This window comes from Mustela nivalis, assembly GCF_964662115.1.
Source record: "Mustela nivalis genome assembly, chromosome: 17".
In the NCBI taxonomy this organism is placed as follows: Eukaryota; Metazoa; Chordata; class Mammalia; order Carnivora; family Mustelidae; genus Mustela; species Mustela nivalis.
In genome coordinates, this window is record NC_139036.1 from 22,175,723 (window position 1) to 22,188,860 (window position 13,138).

The 13,138-nt window shown below is 37.3% G+C and overlaps 2 protein-coding genes across 11 annotated transcripts in view; one reads left to right on the forward strand and one right to left on the reverse strand.

Annotated features, from left to right (window-relative positions):
• NF1 (neurofibromin 1) overlaps positions 1–13,138 on the forward strand; it is a 255,085-nt gene that overhangs the window by 203,888 nt on the left and 38,059 nt on the right. For all 10 annotated transcript variants that reach the window (XM_082707297.1, XM_082707296.1, XM_082707299.1 and 7 more), the window contains 3 exons: positions 8,100–8,532; positions 9,120–9,460; positions 11,795–11,997. In XM_082707297.1, coding sequence (XP_082563423.1) covers positions 8,100–8,532; positions 9,120–9,460; positions 11,795–11,997 — 977 coding nt within the window. The remainder of the gene's footprint in view (positions 1–8,099; positions 8,533–9,119; positions 9,461–11,794; positions 11,998–13,138) is intronic.
• On the reverse strand, positions 158–5,152 carry EVI2A (ecotropic viral integration site 2A). The gene is made up of 2 exons (XM_082707312.1): positions 4,844–5,152; positions 158–1,773 (listed from the first exon to the last, which is right to left on the reverse strand). The coding sequence occupies exon 2, from the start codon at positions 1,750–1,752 to the stop codon at positions 1,054–1,056; it is 699 nt and encodes a 232-aa protein (XP_082563438.1). The 5' UTR covers positions 1,753–1,773; positions 4,844–5,152; the 3' UTR covers positions 158–1,053.

Genomic DNA, 13,138 nt, shown 5'->3' on the forward strand with positions numbered 1-13,138 from the left:
GGAAGTCTTAATTTAAGTTTAAGTCATTATTTTACTTGAACACAGTTTCTTCAAAAGTTAAACAGTTCCTTGGACTATCCTGTTTTCCCAGACGAGAGCGAACATACACACATCTTTCCTTTGCTCATGTCACATTAGATAGTTTAAAAAAAAAACAAACAGTAAACCATCATTTATTGGGCCGCTTGGCCCCTTTGAAATCAGAGAATTAGTCACCCTTTGGATATTTGCTATAAATCTTCCAATAAGCAGTATGTGTAGAAGTACATTGCATTTAAACAGTAAGATGTGCTTTACATTTGCACTTCGGCTTCTGTTATGGCTACAGTGTCATCTGTTTCAATTAAGCTCCTTTACTTATTGATCTTTACAGTGTGTTCCCTAATATAATAAAAGGAATACAAATATATGTAGTCAGTTTTATTCTAATGAGTCTTAATTTGTTATACAAAATTAAACGTTTTAATTAAATATTTGTAGTAGAGAAACTCTTCTGTGTGCCATACATAAAGATGAAAACATCTGGCATAAAATTGCTGTGCCGGTCTATGAGCTGGTCCAGATTCTGTCACATTCAGCAAAGGTACTGTTAAACTACAGTTCAACTCTATACATTAGGAATTTGGCTTCCGTTAGATGTTGAAGCATATACTTGCCTCTGAGGACACACTAAAACTCTTCAAAGTTGAATTATGTTCAGACGAAGATCATCTAACTACTGTTGCTGAACAGGAAATGTTTATTTAATTGTCCCTTTCTGCCTCCATTAGTTAGTCCTTCAACTCGCCTTTAAAACCTTCCTACATTCTTGAGTGTTTGGTTATTTGCTTTTTAAAATATTCAGTGTCAGGACAAAAGTGCACAGTTTAAGTAAATGAGAAGGTGGGCAGACTTCTCCCTTTCTCACCTGCTTGATTCTAAATTGCAAGGCTGCCATGTCAGCAACTTTGACTGCCAGACCAACATGTTGGCATTGAACATCAAACTGATTTCATTTTTTACTTCATAAACTTTCTCATTGCTACTTTGCATTTTTCTTTACTAAAGCCCCTGTTAGTTAGTGAGTTTTTCAGTTCCTCCTTCATCTTTTCTTTCCCTTGTAGCTATGAGTGTTCCAGTAGATTGCATCATTAGGTTGGGCCCTGTGAGCTGGTGTGTTCTTTTCCAAGTGTCTGAATCAGCAGGCCAGAGACCACTGCTTGCCAGAAAATCACCATTGCTTCTAGGCTGACGCTTGCCTATTTGTTTTGATCGTCTGAGAGATGAGACTTTGTTTGCCAGAACTACGGTTGATAGAAATAGAAGGGTGCAGATAAGGAAAAGCACTGCAATTATAACCAAGCAAATTAGCATAGCCATTTTGTTGTTGTTTTCATCACAGACTTCTTTTTTGAAAATTTCACGGTGACCTTTGGTTGTGTTTTCTGTGCTCTGTACTGTTGGAGAACTGTTCGTGATGAGGGAAGGTATATAAAGCTCCAGTTCCGATGGAGGCGTTAGAGATGGGACCTCAGAGGATGTTGCTATTTCAGTCCTGTTTATAGCGTTACCTCTTTTATCTACTTCAGAAGTTGTAGGGCTTGTGTTAATGTTTTCATTTTGCTTTCTGCCCGGCTTATTTTGAATATCTGGATTCCAGACTGTAGTACTGTTAGCCCACAGATGGGTGTAGTTTGCGTTTATTCCAGGAGACCAGGAAAAAACCATTGTCATCAGAAGGGCAAGATGCAGGTAGAGTCCTGTGTGCTCCATGGCCGTGAATATGCTGGAAGTCTGTTGGGATAGCAGTATAATTGGTTAATTTTGGAAAGATTAAGGGTTCCTGGTTGCTCTGATTATACTTAAAAATCGGACAGCTGGTACCTTACAAGTGAACTACAAACTTGTGCTTAATATTTGCTATTTGTTTGAATTTCTTCTCAACTGACTTTCTTCTCAACTGACTTTTTTTTTTTCCGTTAGGCTGTGTATAAAGAAACAGTTTAATTTCTGTTATTCTCGTAAATGCTAGAAGTTAACATTATAAATAACTGTGAATCATTTTAAACTGAATTCTGTGGTTTTATATATCTTTCTCCCCGCCAGGCATACTAAACTTCAGCTTTGAGTCAGATACTTCTGCTTTGCTTTTTTGATTCCTCCTTTTTTTTTGGGGGGGGGGGCAACCATTTAAGGATCTTTCTGGCAGAAACTCCCCACCCTCTAACAAATGTGTCACCAGTCTTTATAGTAAAGGAGAAATGTGGCCTTGAGCATTTTGCTTCATGTATGAAGAAAAGGCAAATGGCTTTTTTTGGTTTTTGTTTTGGGATCAAGAAAGGAGAACTATAGCAACCAAAGGAAATGGATTTCAAATAGGAATTCAAGGTGTTCTTTTTTTCTTGTTGGGTGTTTATCTTGAAGCTTAGAATAAAGCTGGTACTTACAAATATACTCCCGGTATTTGTGAAATCATATGGTGGTGGTTCTCTCTTTTCACCTGTATATCCCCTAACTTATTGTGGCTTTTTTAAAAGCAAAGGCATGCCAGATTTCTTCTGAACAATCTCAGAAGTTAAACAAAAGTGACTTTTTTTCATCATCATTTATGCCTCGCATTTTTTTTGTATTACTATTTTGACATAAAATTTTTTAAGATTTTATTTATTTATTTGTCAGAGAGAGAGAGTGAGCACTGGCAGAGGGAAGCAGAGGGAAAAGCAGGCTCCCTGCCAAGCAAGGAGCCCGATAGGGGACTTGATCCCAGGACGCTGGGATCATGACCTGAGGCAAAGGCAGCTGCTTAACCAACTGAGCCACCCAGGGGTCCCAATTTTGACAGAATTTCTTTTTTTTTTTTTTTAAAGATTTTATTTATTTATTTGACAGAGATCACAAGTAGGCAGAGAGGCAGGCAGAGAGAGAGGAAGGGAAGCAGGTTCCCCGCTGAGCAGAGAGCCCGATGCGGAACTCGATCTCAGGACCCTGAGATCATAACCTGCGCTGAAGGCAGTGGCTTAACCCACTGAGCCACCCAGGCGCCCCTTGACATAATTTCTTAAGATAAAAATTATACAGGGGCACTTGGGTGGCTCAGTTGGTTAAGCGACTGCCTTCGGCTCAGGTCTTGATCCTGGAGTCCCTAGATGGAGTCCCATATTGGGCTCCCAGCTCCATGGGGAGTCTGCTTCTCCCTCTGACCTTCTACTCTCTCATGCGCTCTCTCACTCTCTCTCAAAAATAAATAAATAAAATCTTTAAAATAAATAAATAAATAATACAGCAAAATAGAGAACATTAGGTTTGTGGGGATTCAGACTATGGGAATGGGAAGTCAAGGCAGATCATTAAGTCTCAACATATACATAAAAAAGACGAATTTTAGTTTCAGCTTCAAGCTCCTTAGAAGGCATTACAAAAGGGGACAAGTCTGTTCCTAATTCTCATCCACCCTGTGGTTGAAGATTTAAATAGAACTGGAATATCTGTTCTAGGTACTGATAAGCCAGCAGAAAAGATTTATTGCCATTATCAAGTCATCTCTTTTATAGTAATATTCTGTTCATCTGAGCTACTTTTGTAGACTGTTTTATGTTAGCATTAAATAGAAGCAAAACTAGATTACTCTCCTGAGATTTACTCAGTAAAATTACCTGTTTAAGAACTTTATTTTAGAGAAGTTCTTCTCCAACTTGAATGTGCATGGGAGTCTTTTTGTTGTTATTTTGTCTGTTTTTAATTGGATTCTGATTCTGTAGGTCTAGGAGGGAACTGAGATCCTCTATTTCTAACCTCCTCCCAAGTAAGACAGATGCTGGTGCTAGTCATACTTTTTTTGAATTTCAAGGTTTTATTAGAATTAGTTGTTATATGTCATTGGATAAAATTTTTGTGCTATTGATAATACAGACGTTGAAAATAACAAATGTGATATGTTGTTATACGAACAAAAGTAGCTTATAATAAACAATGGCAAATGGAAACCAGCCACTGAAGTACTATTTCCTAAAGGAAAAAAACCTTTATTATGTGTTCTGGAATTAAGATGACTTTTTAGATTATGATCTTTAATAGTGAAGATATTACACACTGACTTCCATATAATAGTGTTCAGCTTCTGTTTTTAAGTTGAGTAACATAAATCTTGGTATACTTTATGATTCTTTCACTAAAGAGAAATACTTTAAATTGGGTAAATAGGTAATTTCCATCTTTCCCTACTAGACTAGATTTCTGCATTCCATGATAAAATGATTTAAAGTGGGCTATTCTTACCCCGTTAGTTCATTAACAATGTAGTATACATCATGGAACTCATACACATTTTATCAGTGCTTACCACGGGGTAGATAATAGGCCTGCTGTTGATTGTCTGCAGCCAGATGTACTGTCATCCCAAATAAACAAACTGTTAACAAAATGAGACTTTCTCTTGCCCTTACAAATGCCTGAGAATAGAAGATTGTCTCTGCATTCCCAATTTATGCCATGGAAGCCAGGTTACATTATCAAAAGTTTTCTTTATCTGGTCATTTTCAATAAAATTTATAATGCCTATGCATTTATAATGAGAACTTTATTTTTTCAACTTTTTTGGTAACGTAAAACTTTTTAGTTCACTCTGGGGTCTAAACTCAGATCCTTTCTAATCATGATAAAAACTATGTTGATGATAAATCTTTCCATTTCTAACTTAAATGTTACTTAATAGGACAGAAAAAAAAAAGCATACATTTTCAATCCCTTATGATTCTACTTTGTTAGTAAGATTCTTAGGTACTCTTTGAAAGCACTTCCTCGAACACTAGCTTGTACAAAGTTACGCGTGAAAAGGCGTAAGAAAAGCCAAATATATATGACCTACCTTACAAACTCTTGGTCAAAATCTGATTATAACCTGATTTTAATAAGCCACTTCTTTTCTTGTCTTGAAGCACAGCTTCCAAGTAATTTAAAGCAGGATAGACTTGGAGAATATGAACCTTAAAGTAAATCTGCAGTTTAAAAAAAAAGGGTATGTACAGCTAGCTTTCCACTTTTAAAACCAAACCACAGATGACACATTTCCTTTCTGCTGCAACTAAAGCACATGTCACAGGGGGAAAAAAAACAAGGAGAAAAAAAAAAAAAAACCAAAAGTCCTGTCCAGTTGGCCGCTGGCATGACAGGAGGCTTTGTATAACAAATGCCCGCCCCCAGGGCGGGGAGGGTTTTCCCCGCTCAGTGCCTTTTGACCTTATGCTCATTATATATGCCTGCGATGTTCTTTTGAATGACAGTATCATTCAAAAGAAGAGGGAATGGTATTTTTCCTGCAGCATTAAAATCCCTAAAAATTTTATTTGTGTACCACAGAGTGATTTGATGACATAAGTTTGGAGACCCGGGGTATTGGTCAGATAATAGAAACAGTGAAATACACAACCAGCATCTCAAATTGTGGAAGTACAACAGTGATTTGAGAAAATATCTAGTAAACGTAGATGATATGGGGCAGAATAAGTTTTTATGTGGTTTAGTGTATACACACACAGACACACGTACACACGCTTTCCCCTCGAATGTCCTATCATCACTTCATATTCAGTATGTCTGAAATGGACTTGGTTTTCTCTCCAAAAGTTACTGCCCCTGATGAGCCCTTTTTGTTCATGATAGCAGCATTCTTTGTGATCTCAGAGGCTTGGTATCTGGCAAGTCCTTTTAATTCAAGTCCTTTCTTTCAGCCCTGATTGGACCTCGGATCATGTTGGTCCTTCCTTCATATTCTCGAATTGATTTTTTTCTTCACTGTCACCAAAGATTCAGCTCCTTATTAGGCCATACCTAGACTACAGTATCTTTTTTTTACCAGCTCCCAGCACCTCATAGAGCTTTTATGTATCACTTCCTTTGATCATATCACCTCTTTCTTTTAACAAAAAAAAATAAAGTTGAATAACTCCCCAACACCTACAGCAGTGATTTAGAAATATTTGTGCATATAAATATCAGATGAGAAGGTTGTTTAAAAACAATGAAAATCGCCAGGGCCTCCTGCACAGATTCCTGTGTAATAGAAATGGACTGCATTTGTATCAGGTACCACAGTTGACTCTGATGCTGGTGCTTCACAGAACATATTCTGAGAAATACTGGGCCTCTGGGAGAAAACTTGAACCTCTTAGTTTCAGTCCTTTCACAGTTTAACTATTACGTCTTTTTTCTAGCTCTACCCCCCCTTTTTTTGAAAAATTAAACTTTCAATTTTATTTTATTTTTTAGTTTTTATTTAAGTTCCAGTTAGTTAACAGTGTCAGATTAGTTTGAGGTGTACGGTTTAGTGATTTAGCACTTAGTGTGCCCAGTGCTCATCACAATAAGTGCCTGTCTTAATCCCCATCACCTGTTTAACCCACAGCCTACCCACCTGCCCTCTGGGAACCATCAGTTTGTTCTCTGTAGTTAAGTCTGTTTTCTGGTTTGCCTTTCTTTTTGCTATGATCACTTGTTTTGTTTCTTAAATTCCATGTATGAGTGAAATCGAATGGTATTTGTCTTTCTCTGACTTTTTTCACTTAGCATTATACTCTCTAGCTCAATATCCTTGCAGATGGCAAGGCAACATTCTTCTTTATGGCTGAATAATATTCCATTGTATGTATACCACTTTAGCCATTCATCAGTCGATGGACACTTGGGCTCTTTCCATAATTTCACAATTGTAGATAATGCTGCTATAAACATCAGAGTGCATGTGTTCCTTCAAATTAGTATTTTTGTAACCTTTGGGTAAATACCTAATAGTGCAGTTGTCCAGCTTTATCTCTTAAAACTTCTGTATGTGGTCCTTCATTCCAGTTAAACTAGCTGACTATTGCCTCAGGACATCTAGTTATCTGTTTCTTTTTTCTTTACCTCTGTCTTTTAGACCTGCTAGTCCTTCCTCCTATTGAATTCAAAATTTCTCCTACCAACTTCAGCCACATCTTCTATGTAGTTTTCAGTGACTACCCAGTATGTGTTCATTTCTCCCTCTTCTGAATTATCTTTCTCTGCAATTCATTTGATAAGTGATTATATACTACCTCATATTTTTTCTTTGATCTTGAAATATTTTATTTTAAAATTATTTAACTTGATTTTTATCTTTTTTTCCCTAACAAGATTAAAAATTCTGAAGTAAGGATTTTTATATGAGCCTATTTTATATTACTTACCAGAGTCATCAAGTGTAGAACATTGGGTTAGTTAATATATAAGTTGTTCTGATTTGAAGTTCTAGTACTGTGTTATTCAGGGCTTTCTGATGGTCCTTACTTTGGCTACTCACACTGCTCTGCATTCTTTTGAGTGTAAGCAACTTGGGACCTCATATGGCTTAATCAAAAAAATGGAATTCATTGGCTTATCAACAATATAGTCAAGGGTAAATTTGATCCCAGGAGAGGCTTCTTTATCTAGAGTTAAAATGAAATGGCTGGGCCCCAGTTTCTCTCTTCATTTCTCTGTTCTGTTTCTTCAGTTTTTAGGCAGGCTTGCCCTTCATATCTCAAGGCATGACCTAACAATGCCCAGGGCGATGTGTTCCCTTGTTTATAAACACCAGGAAAGAAGAAGTCTGAATTCCCAGTTAAAGCTAAAGTTTCTGAATTGGGCCTCTTTGACCCTGGTTGTCCTGATTTGAGTTATATATATGGTCATTGCTGAACCTCGCTGCTTAAGGTGGAGTAAACAAATTGACTAAAGCTGTTCAGATCACTCCAGGGCTCCAGGTGGGTCATTCCCATCCAAAGTGTTGGCCGGGGGGAAATTCGGTGGTCCTAGAGGCAACGAATCAGTGTTCACTGACTTTCTCTCATTGTCTGGGGTATGCAGGTTTGTTCTTGCTCAAAAGTTTTTGAATTGGAGACTTGTCTCTTTCAGTTTACTTCAGCCTTATTTCTCAATATATAAAGAATACCTAATTTCAAAAAATGGATTTAGATTTTGTGCAGTCTTTTGTTATTACAGTTTCCTTTAGAAACCACATCAGAAAATTAAAGGAATAAAATAGATTAGAAGCCTCTGTGTATTTATTTATTCAGAATTCTGTTAATAATCTGTGTCCTTTTTTTTTTGTTGTTGTTCATCTTCTTTAGGTTTAAAACTGGTCAGATCAATGGCGATTTGCTGATATACCATGTCTTGCTGACTTTAAAGCCATATTATGCCAAGCCATATGAAATTGTAGTGGACCTTACCCATACGGGGCCTAGCAATCGCTTTAAAACAGACTTTCTCTCCAAGTGGTTTGTTGTTTTTCCTGGCTTTGCTTATGACAACGTCTCTGCAGTCTATATCTATAACTGTAACTCCTGGGTCAGGGAGTACACCAAGTATCACGAGCGGCTGCTGACTGGCCTCAAAGGCAGCAAGAGGCTCATCTTCATAGACTGTCCTGGGAAACTGGCTGAGCACATAGAGCATGAACAACAGAAATTGCCTGCTGCCACTCTGGCTTTAGAAGAGGACCTGAAGGTATTCCACAATGCTCTCAAGCTAGCTCACAAAGACACCAAGGTTTCTATCAAAGTAAGTCTCACTCCATGTTAGGTACATGATTGTTACCCTGCTTGGTTAACCAGAGTGCACCGGCCTCCCTAGATGCTACCGTAATAGTAGATCAAATGTAAAGTCCAGTTGGAGGAAAACTCAGCTTTCTGTCTTCATGGAGGTCCTGTGGAAGATGGGAGAGGTGTACACTTAATATTCTAGGTTGCACTGGAGGCAGGGGAGTGTGGTAGAGAGGGCAGTTGCCATCTGTCAGTCAAAGGCATGGGAATGTATGGAGGGTGGAAATTACCAGTTGAGAATTCTTCTGATTATTACATGCTTTTTGTAGAAGGAAAACATGAACCAGGATAAAACCAGTAATTGTCTGTGGGTTTCTTGAACTTTTTAGAAAAAAAAATTATATTTTTAAAAATGTTTGTAGTCTCTTTTGGGAGCATTTATCATGATAACTGTTGAGCCCATTTGAACATGTGGTAACTCTTCCTTAAATGGCAAACATGGTACTTGTTTGGTTGGCCCGTTGGTCGGTTTTCAGAGCCTCTTAAGAGTTCTGCATGGTGGAACTGAACTCTTCTTCACTCCACCCTCTCACCATCACTTTCCAGGTTGGTTCTACTGCTGTCCAGGTAACCTCAGCAGAGCGAACAAAAGTCCTGGGGCAATCAGTCTTTCTAAATGATATCTATTATGCTTCGGAAATCGAAGAGATCTGCCTGGTGGATGAGAACCAGTTTACCTTAACCATTGCAAACCAGGGCACACCACTCACCTTCATGCACCAGGAGTGCGAAGCCATTGTGCAGTCTATCATTCATATCCGGACACGCTGGGAGCTGTCGCAGCCCGACTCCATCCCCCAACACACCAAGATTCGGCCAAAAGATGTCCCTGGGACGCTGCTCAATATTGCATTACTTAATTTAGGCAGTTCAGACCCTAGTTTACGGTAGGTTTTTTTAAAAACTCACTTCAACTTTTTTCAGGGTTTGTTGCTTTTAGAATGAGACCACTTAATAAGCTTTTAATACAGCCTCTACCTTAATACTCTAAATAGGAAAGTATGCTATGTTGGTTAACCAGTGTGACCTCATCAGTTTGTGGGGTATTCACATGAACTGTGGAATTCTGAAAAGGGTGAGTCACACTAAACCAATACATGTTCTTTCTCTAGGATACTTTAGTCTGAAACAGACTACATAGCAGTTTTATTTCTGTGGCCCCCTCCATCCCCAAAAAAGTCTTCTTTTTTTTTTTTTTAATCTATTCCTAAGTTTCTCCTCCTGAGTCCTATAATTATGTTTTCCCATGTTCAGAAGTACATCACTATTAAGTTTCCTTACAGTCAAATTAGGTTATTGTTTGACAAAGGAGGGCTTAAAGTACAATAACTCAAACAATAACACTGCATACTTTCCACCTATGTGACTTGAACAAAGTTCTTTAAAGAAGTCTTAAGACAAATGTAGATGTCATCTAACAGGATATAATCGGTTCTGTTTAGATTTAATAATCTGAACGTGACTGAGGAAGGAGCATGGCCTGTGGGGTCAGTAGATTTGGTTTAAATCTAGATCTGCTACTACGTATGACTTTGGGCAAGGTATTAAAGTTCTCTGAGCTCTAGTTTCAAGATATGGGTAACAGTGCCTTTCCTATATACCTACAAAGGTTTCATAAACAGTATGTGTAGCAGTATATTTTAGCGCCTGGCAGTTTGTGCTTGGTAAATATGACTGCCTCCCAGCTCCCCCTCCCACCCCTTCTCTCTCTGGCAACGTGTCTTTGCACTCCTTCCTTTATTTCTCCCCTGTGCTTTTCATGTTGGAATAATTCTTTGTCCCAGGCTCCTTGAGACTGTCAAGACTTTTAGAGATACAAATTCTTAGCTCCAAAAAAATCTTCCCTAGGGTGTAATGTAGCCCAAGTTTTATAAGTGGGCTTTTTAGGAATCCTTATTCTTAAAGGGGGGGAAATCAAGATTTTTTTACCTGGATGGGTCTCCCCGAAATTATGTATAAAATATTGTGTGTGCTTAGCTTTCATTATCTCCAAGGAACCTGTGATACCTACCTCAGTTTGAGCAGGCCCAGTTCTTAATAACTGTTGAAATGTACAGAATAAAAGTCAATGTCAAAATAGTATAACTCCAAATTCCTAAGAGTTAGTAAGAGATACACAAACTTCAAACAATAATATTAATAATCTCATTATAGGAAAATAGAACTATAAAGCCTACCTTTAATTTACAATTTAAAATTCCTCATAGAAGAATGTTAACAATGTTCTAACAGTTATTAGCTTGAATGACCCTGTATTCTCTTGTGAAATAAAGTGAACTGACAGCTTCTGCTTTTTTGCTGAAGTATGTCATTCCAGAGAAAAAGCCTTTAGGCTGACTTAAATTTCAGTGGCATTTTGCCCCCATATGGTTGTTGCAAAAGTATATAGTAGTATGATGAAGGTTCAGAGGTCAGGAAAACCTGAAATTTGCTGAGCAATCAAACTATTCTCTTGTTGGAGAAAAAAGAAAATTTGAAAATCAGGTGCAAGTTTTTTTGACTTGTGTCCTAAATTGCTTAAATGTATTTTCAGACCTTTCTCAGGAAAGTTTTGGTTCTAATGGAACCTGGATGTATATATCATTGGTTTTTTTGGGGTTTTGTTTTCAGTGGTTATGTATAATGGAAGGGGGGTGCTTAATTATATTTGTTTTTGACCTCCAGTTTGGTATGTCTTGTAGGACACAAAGAAAGAAATTCAGTAGGTGCCGATGAAAGATTTTCACATTTTAATTTGATAAGGGGCCATCTCATTTCTCTTCTTATGATCCCTACTATAAATAGATCTGATGAGAGGAGGAACCACAATTTGAGTTTTTGGCTTCATTGAAAAAATGATGAGCCTTATTCTAACTTTATTGATCCACCTTAGGACCATAAACCTCTCGTATTTTATATCCCAGTAAAATGTCTTTTAGGAAGGTCTTATATTTACCTATCTTAGGAGCCTCAGAGTGCTCTTCTGGTAATGTCAGAAACCTCCCTTGAATCCCTAAATGATGAAAAAAAAATCCCTAAATGATCAAGGCTCATATTATGTGTTTACCATAGAATCATAACATCTTATTAATTATTAACTATCAATTAGAGAATTGATTGTAAAATTTAAAAATAGTTGATTAGGCTTTGTAATAGAATTATAAGTTGTATGTTTTGAAAAAAATTGGGAATTTTAAGAAAAAAATGGGTTTTAAAACAACTTCATTTGTGTTTTCTTCTAGGTCAGCTGCCTATAATCTTCTGTGTGCCTTAACTTGTACCTTTAATTTAAAAATCGAAGGCCAGCTACTAGAGACATCAGGTTTATGCATCCCTGCCAACAACACCCTCTTTATTGTCTCTATTAGTAAGACACTGGCAGCCAATGAGCCACATCTCACCTTAGAATTTTTGGAAGAGTGTATTTCTGGATTTAGCAAATCTAGTAAGTAATAATTTTCTTTAATACTAACAATGGTTCTACGAAGATTCAAAGAAAATCATTTCAGAATTTGCCAGTGAAATCATAATTGATGATATTTTCAGTTCTTTATCTCTTCTAAATTTTCATTTGCTGTACTGTGCAACTGAAGAAACTCTGAAGGAACTTCCTGGTAGACAACATTGAGAAATCCACCAAAATTCTGGCCATAAAAGCAGGGTGGCAAGATTTTTGATACTTTACATGTCTCTGGGCCACTTACAAAGTATTTTTCACACTGTTTCAGTTTAATTGGCTTCAGGATTTCTCTTAGCAGATTATTCCAAATGAGTGAAGTCTCTTTGATTCTAAGCAAATAGTAATTTTCTCTTTTCGTTAGGTTGACTTTGAACTGTGATTTTATTGGTCATGTATAGTTCCTGGAGAACGCAGTGACACACTATGCAGGGTCCAGAGTCAGCTCCTGACCTGGCTTTTAATAACTCTTACAAATTTAATATCTACTTTTTCCATTTATTCATCTTCCTACCCTGATGTAGTATAAATGTTGCTCTTCCTCCAGCTTATTTCCTGACATTTTCTTCGCTCCCGTTTCTCTCTCCATAATACAGAAAACTTTTTTCTGCATTCAAATGTATTTTTTTTAAGATTTACTTATTTATTTGAGGACAGTAAGATAACATATAAAAGGGCATGTGCATGCACATGAGTTGGGGGAGGGGCAGAGGGAGACAGTCTTTAAGGTGACTCTCCACAGAGTGCAGAGCCAAAGTTGGGGTTCAGTCCCAGTGACCTATGAGATCATGACCTAAGCTGAAACCAAGAGCTGAATGCTTAAACAACTGAGCCACCCAGGTGCCCCTCAAATATATTTGATTCTTCAGCTAATTAATTAAAAGCTTTGACAATTCATCAAGTCCAGATGACTGTATATATTTACTTATAATAAGAGATGTAGGAATATAACCCTAAAAAGAAAATGTGTTGAGGCTGACAAAATAAGAAAAGCATAAAGCTTTATTGAGAAATATTTTTTAAAGATTTGAGTGAATGAACCATATGTTGTGTTCCTGGACAAACAGTTCTTCCCACTTCCCAGATTACTATAAATTCAATGCAGTCCCATCAAAAGAGCTATAGGTTC

Coding starts and splice junctions, on each gene's coding strand:
- EVI2A (XM_082707312.1), bottom strand. CDS start 1,752: ATGGAGCACACAGGACTCTACCTGCATCTTGCCCTTCTGATGACAATG.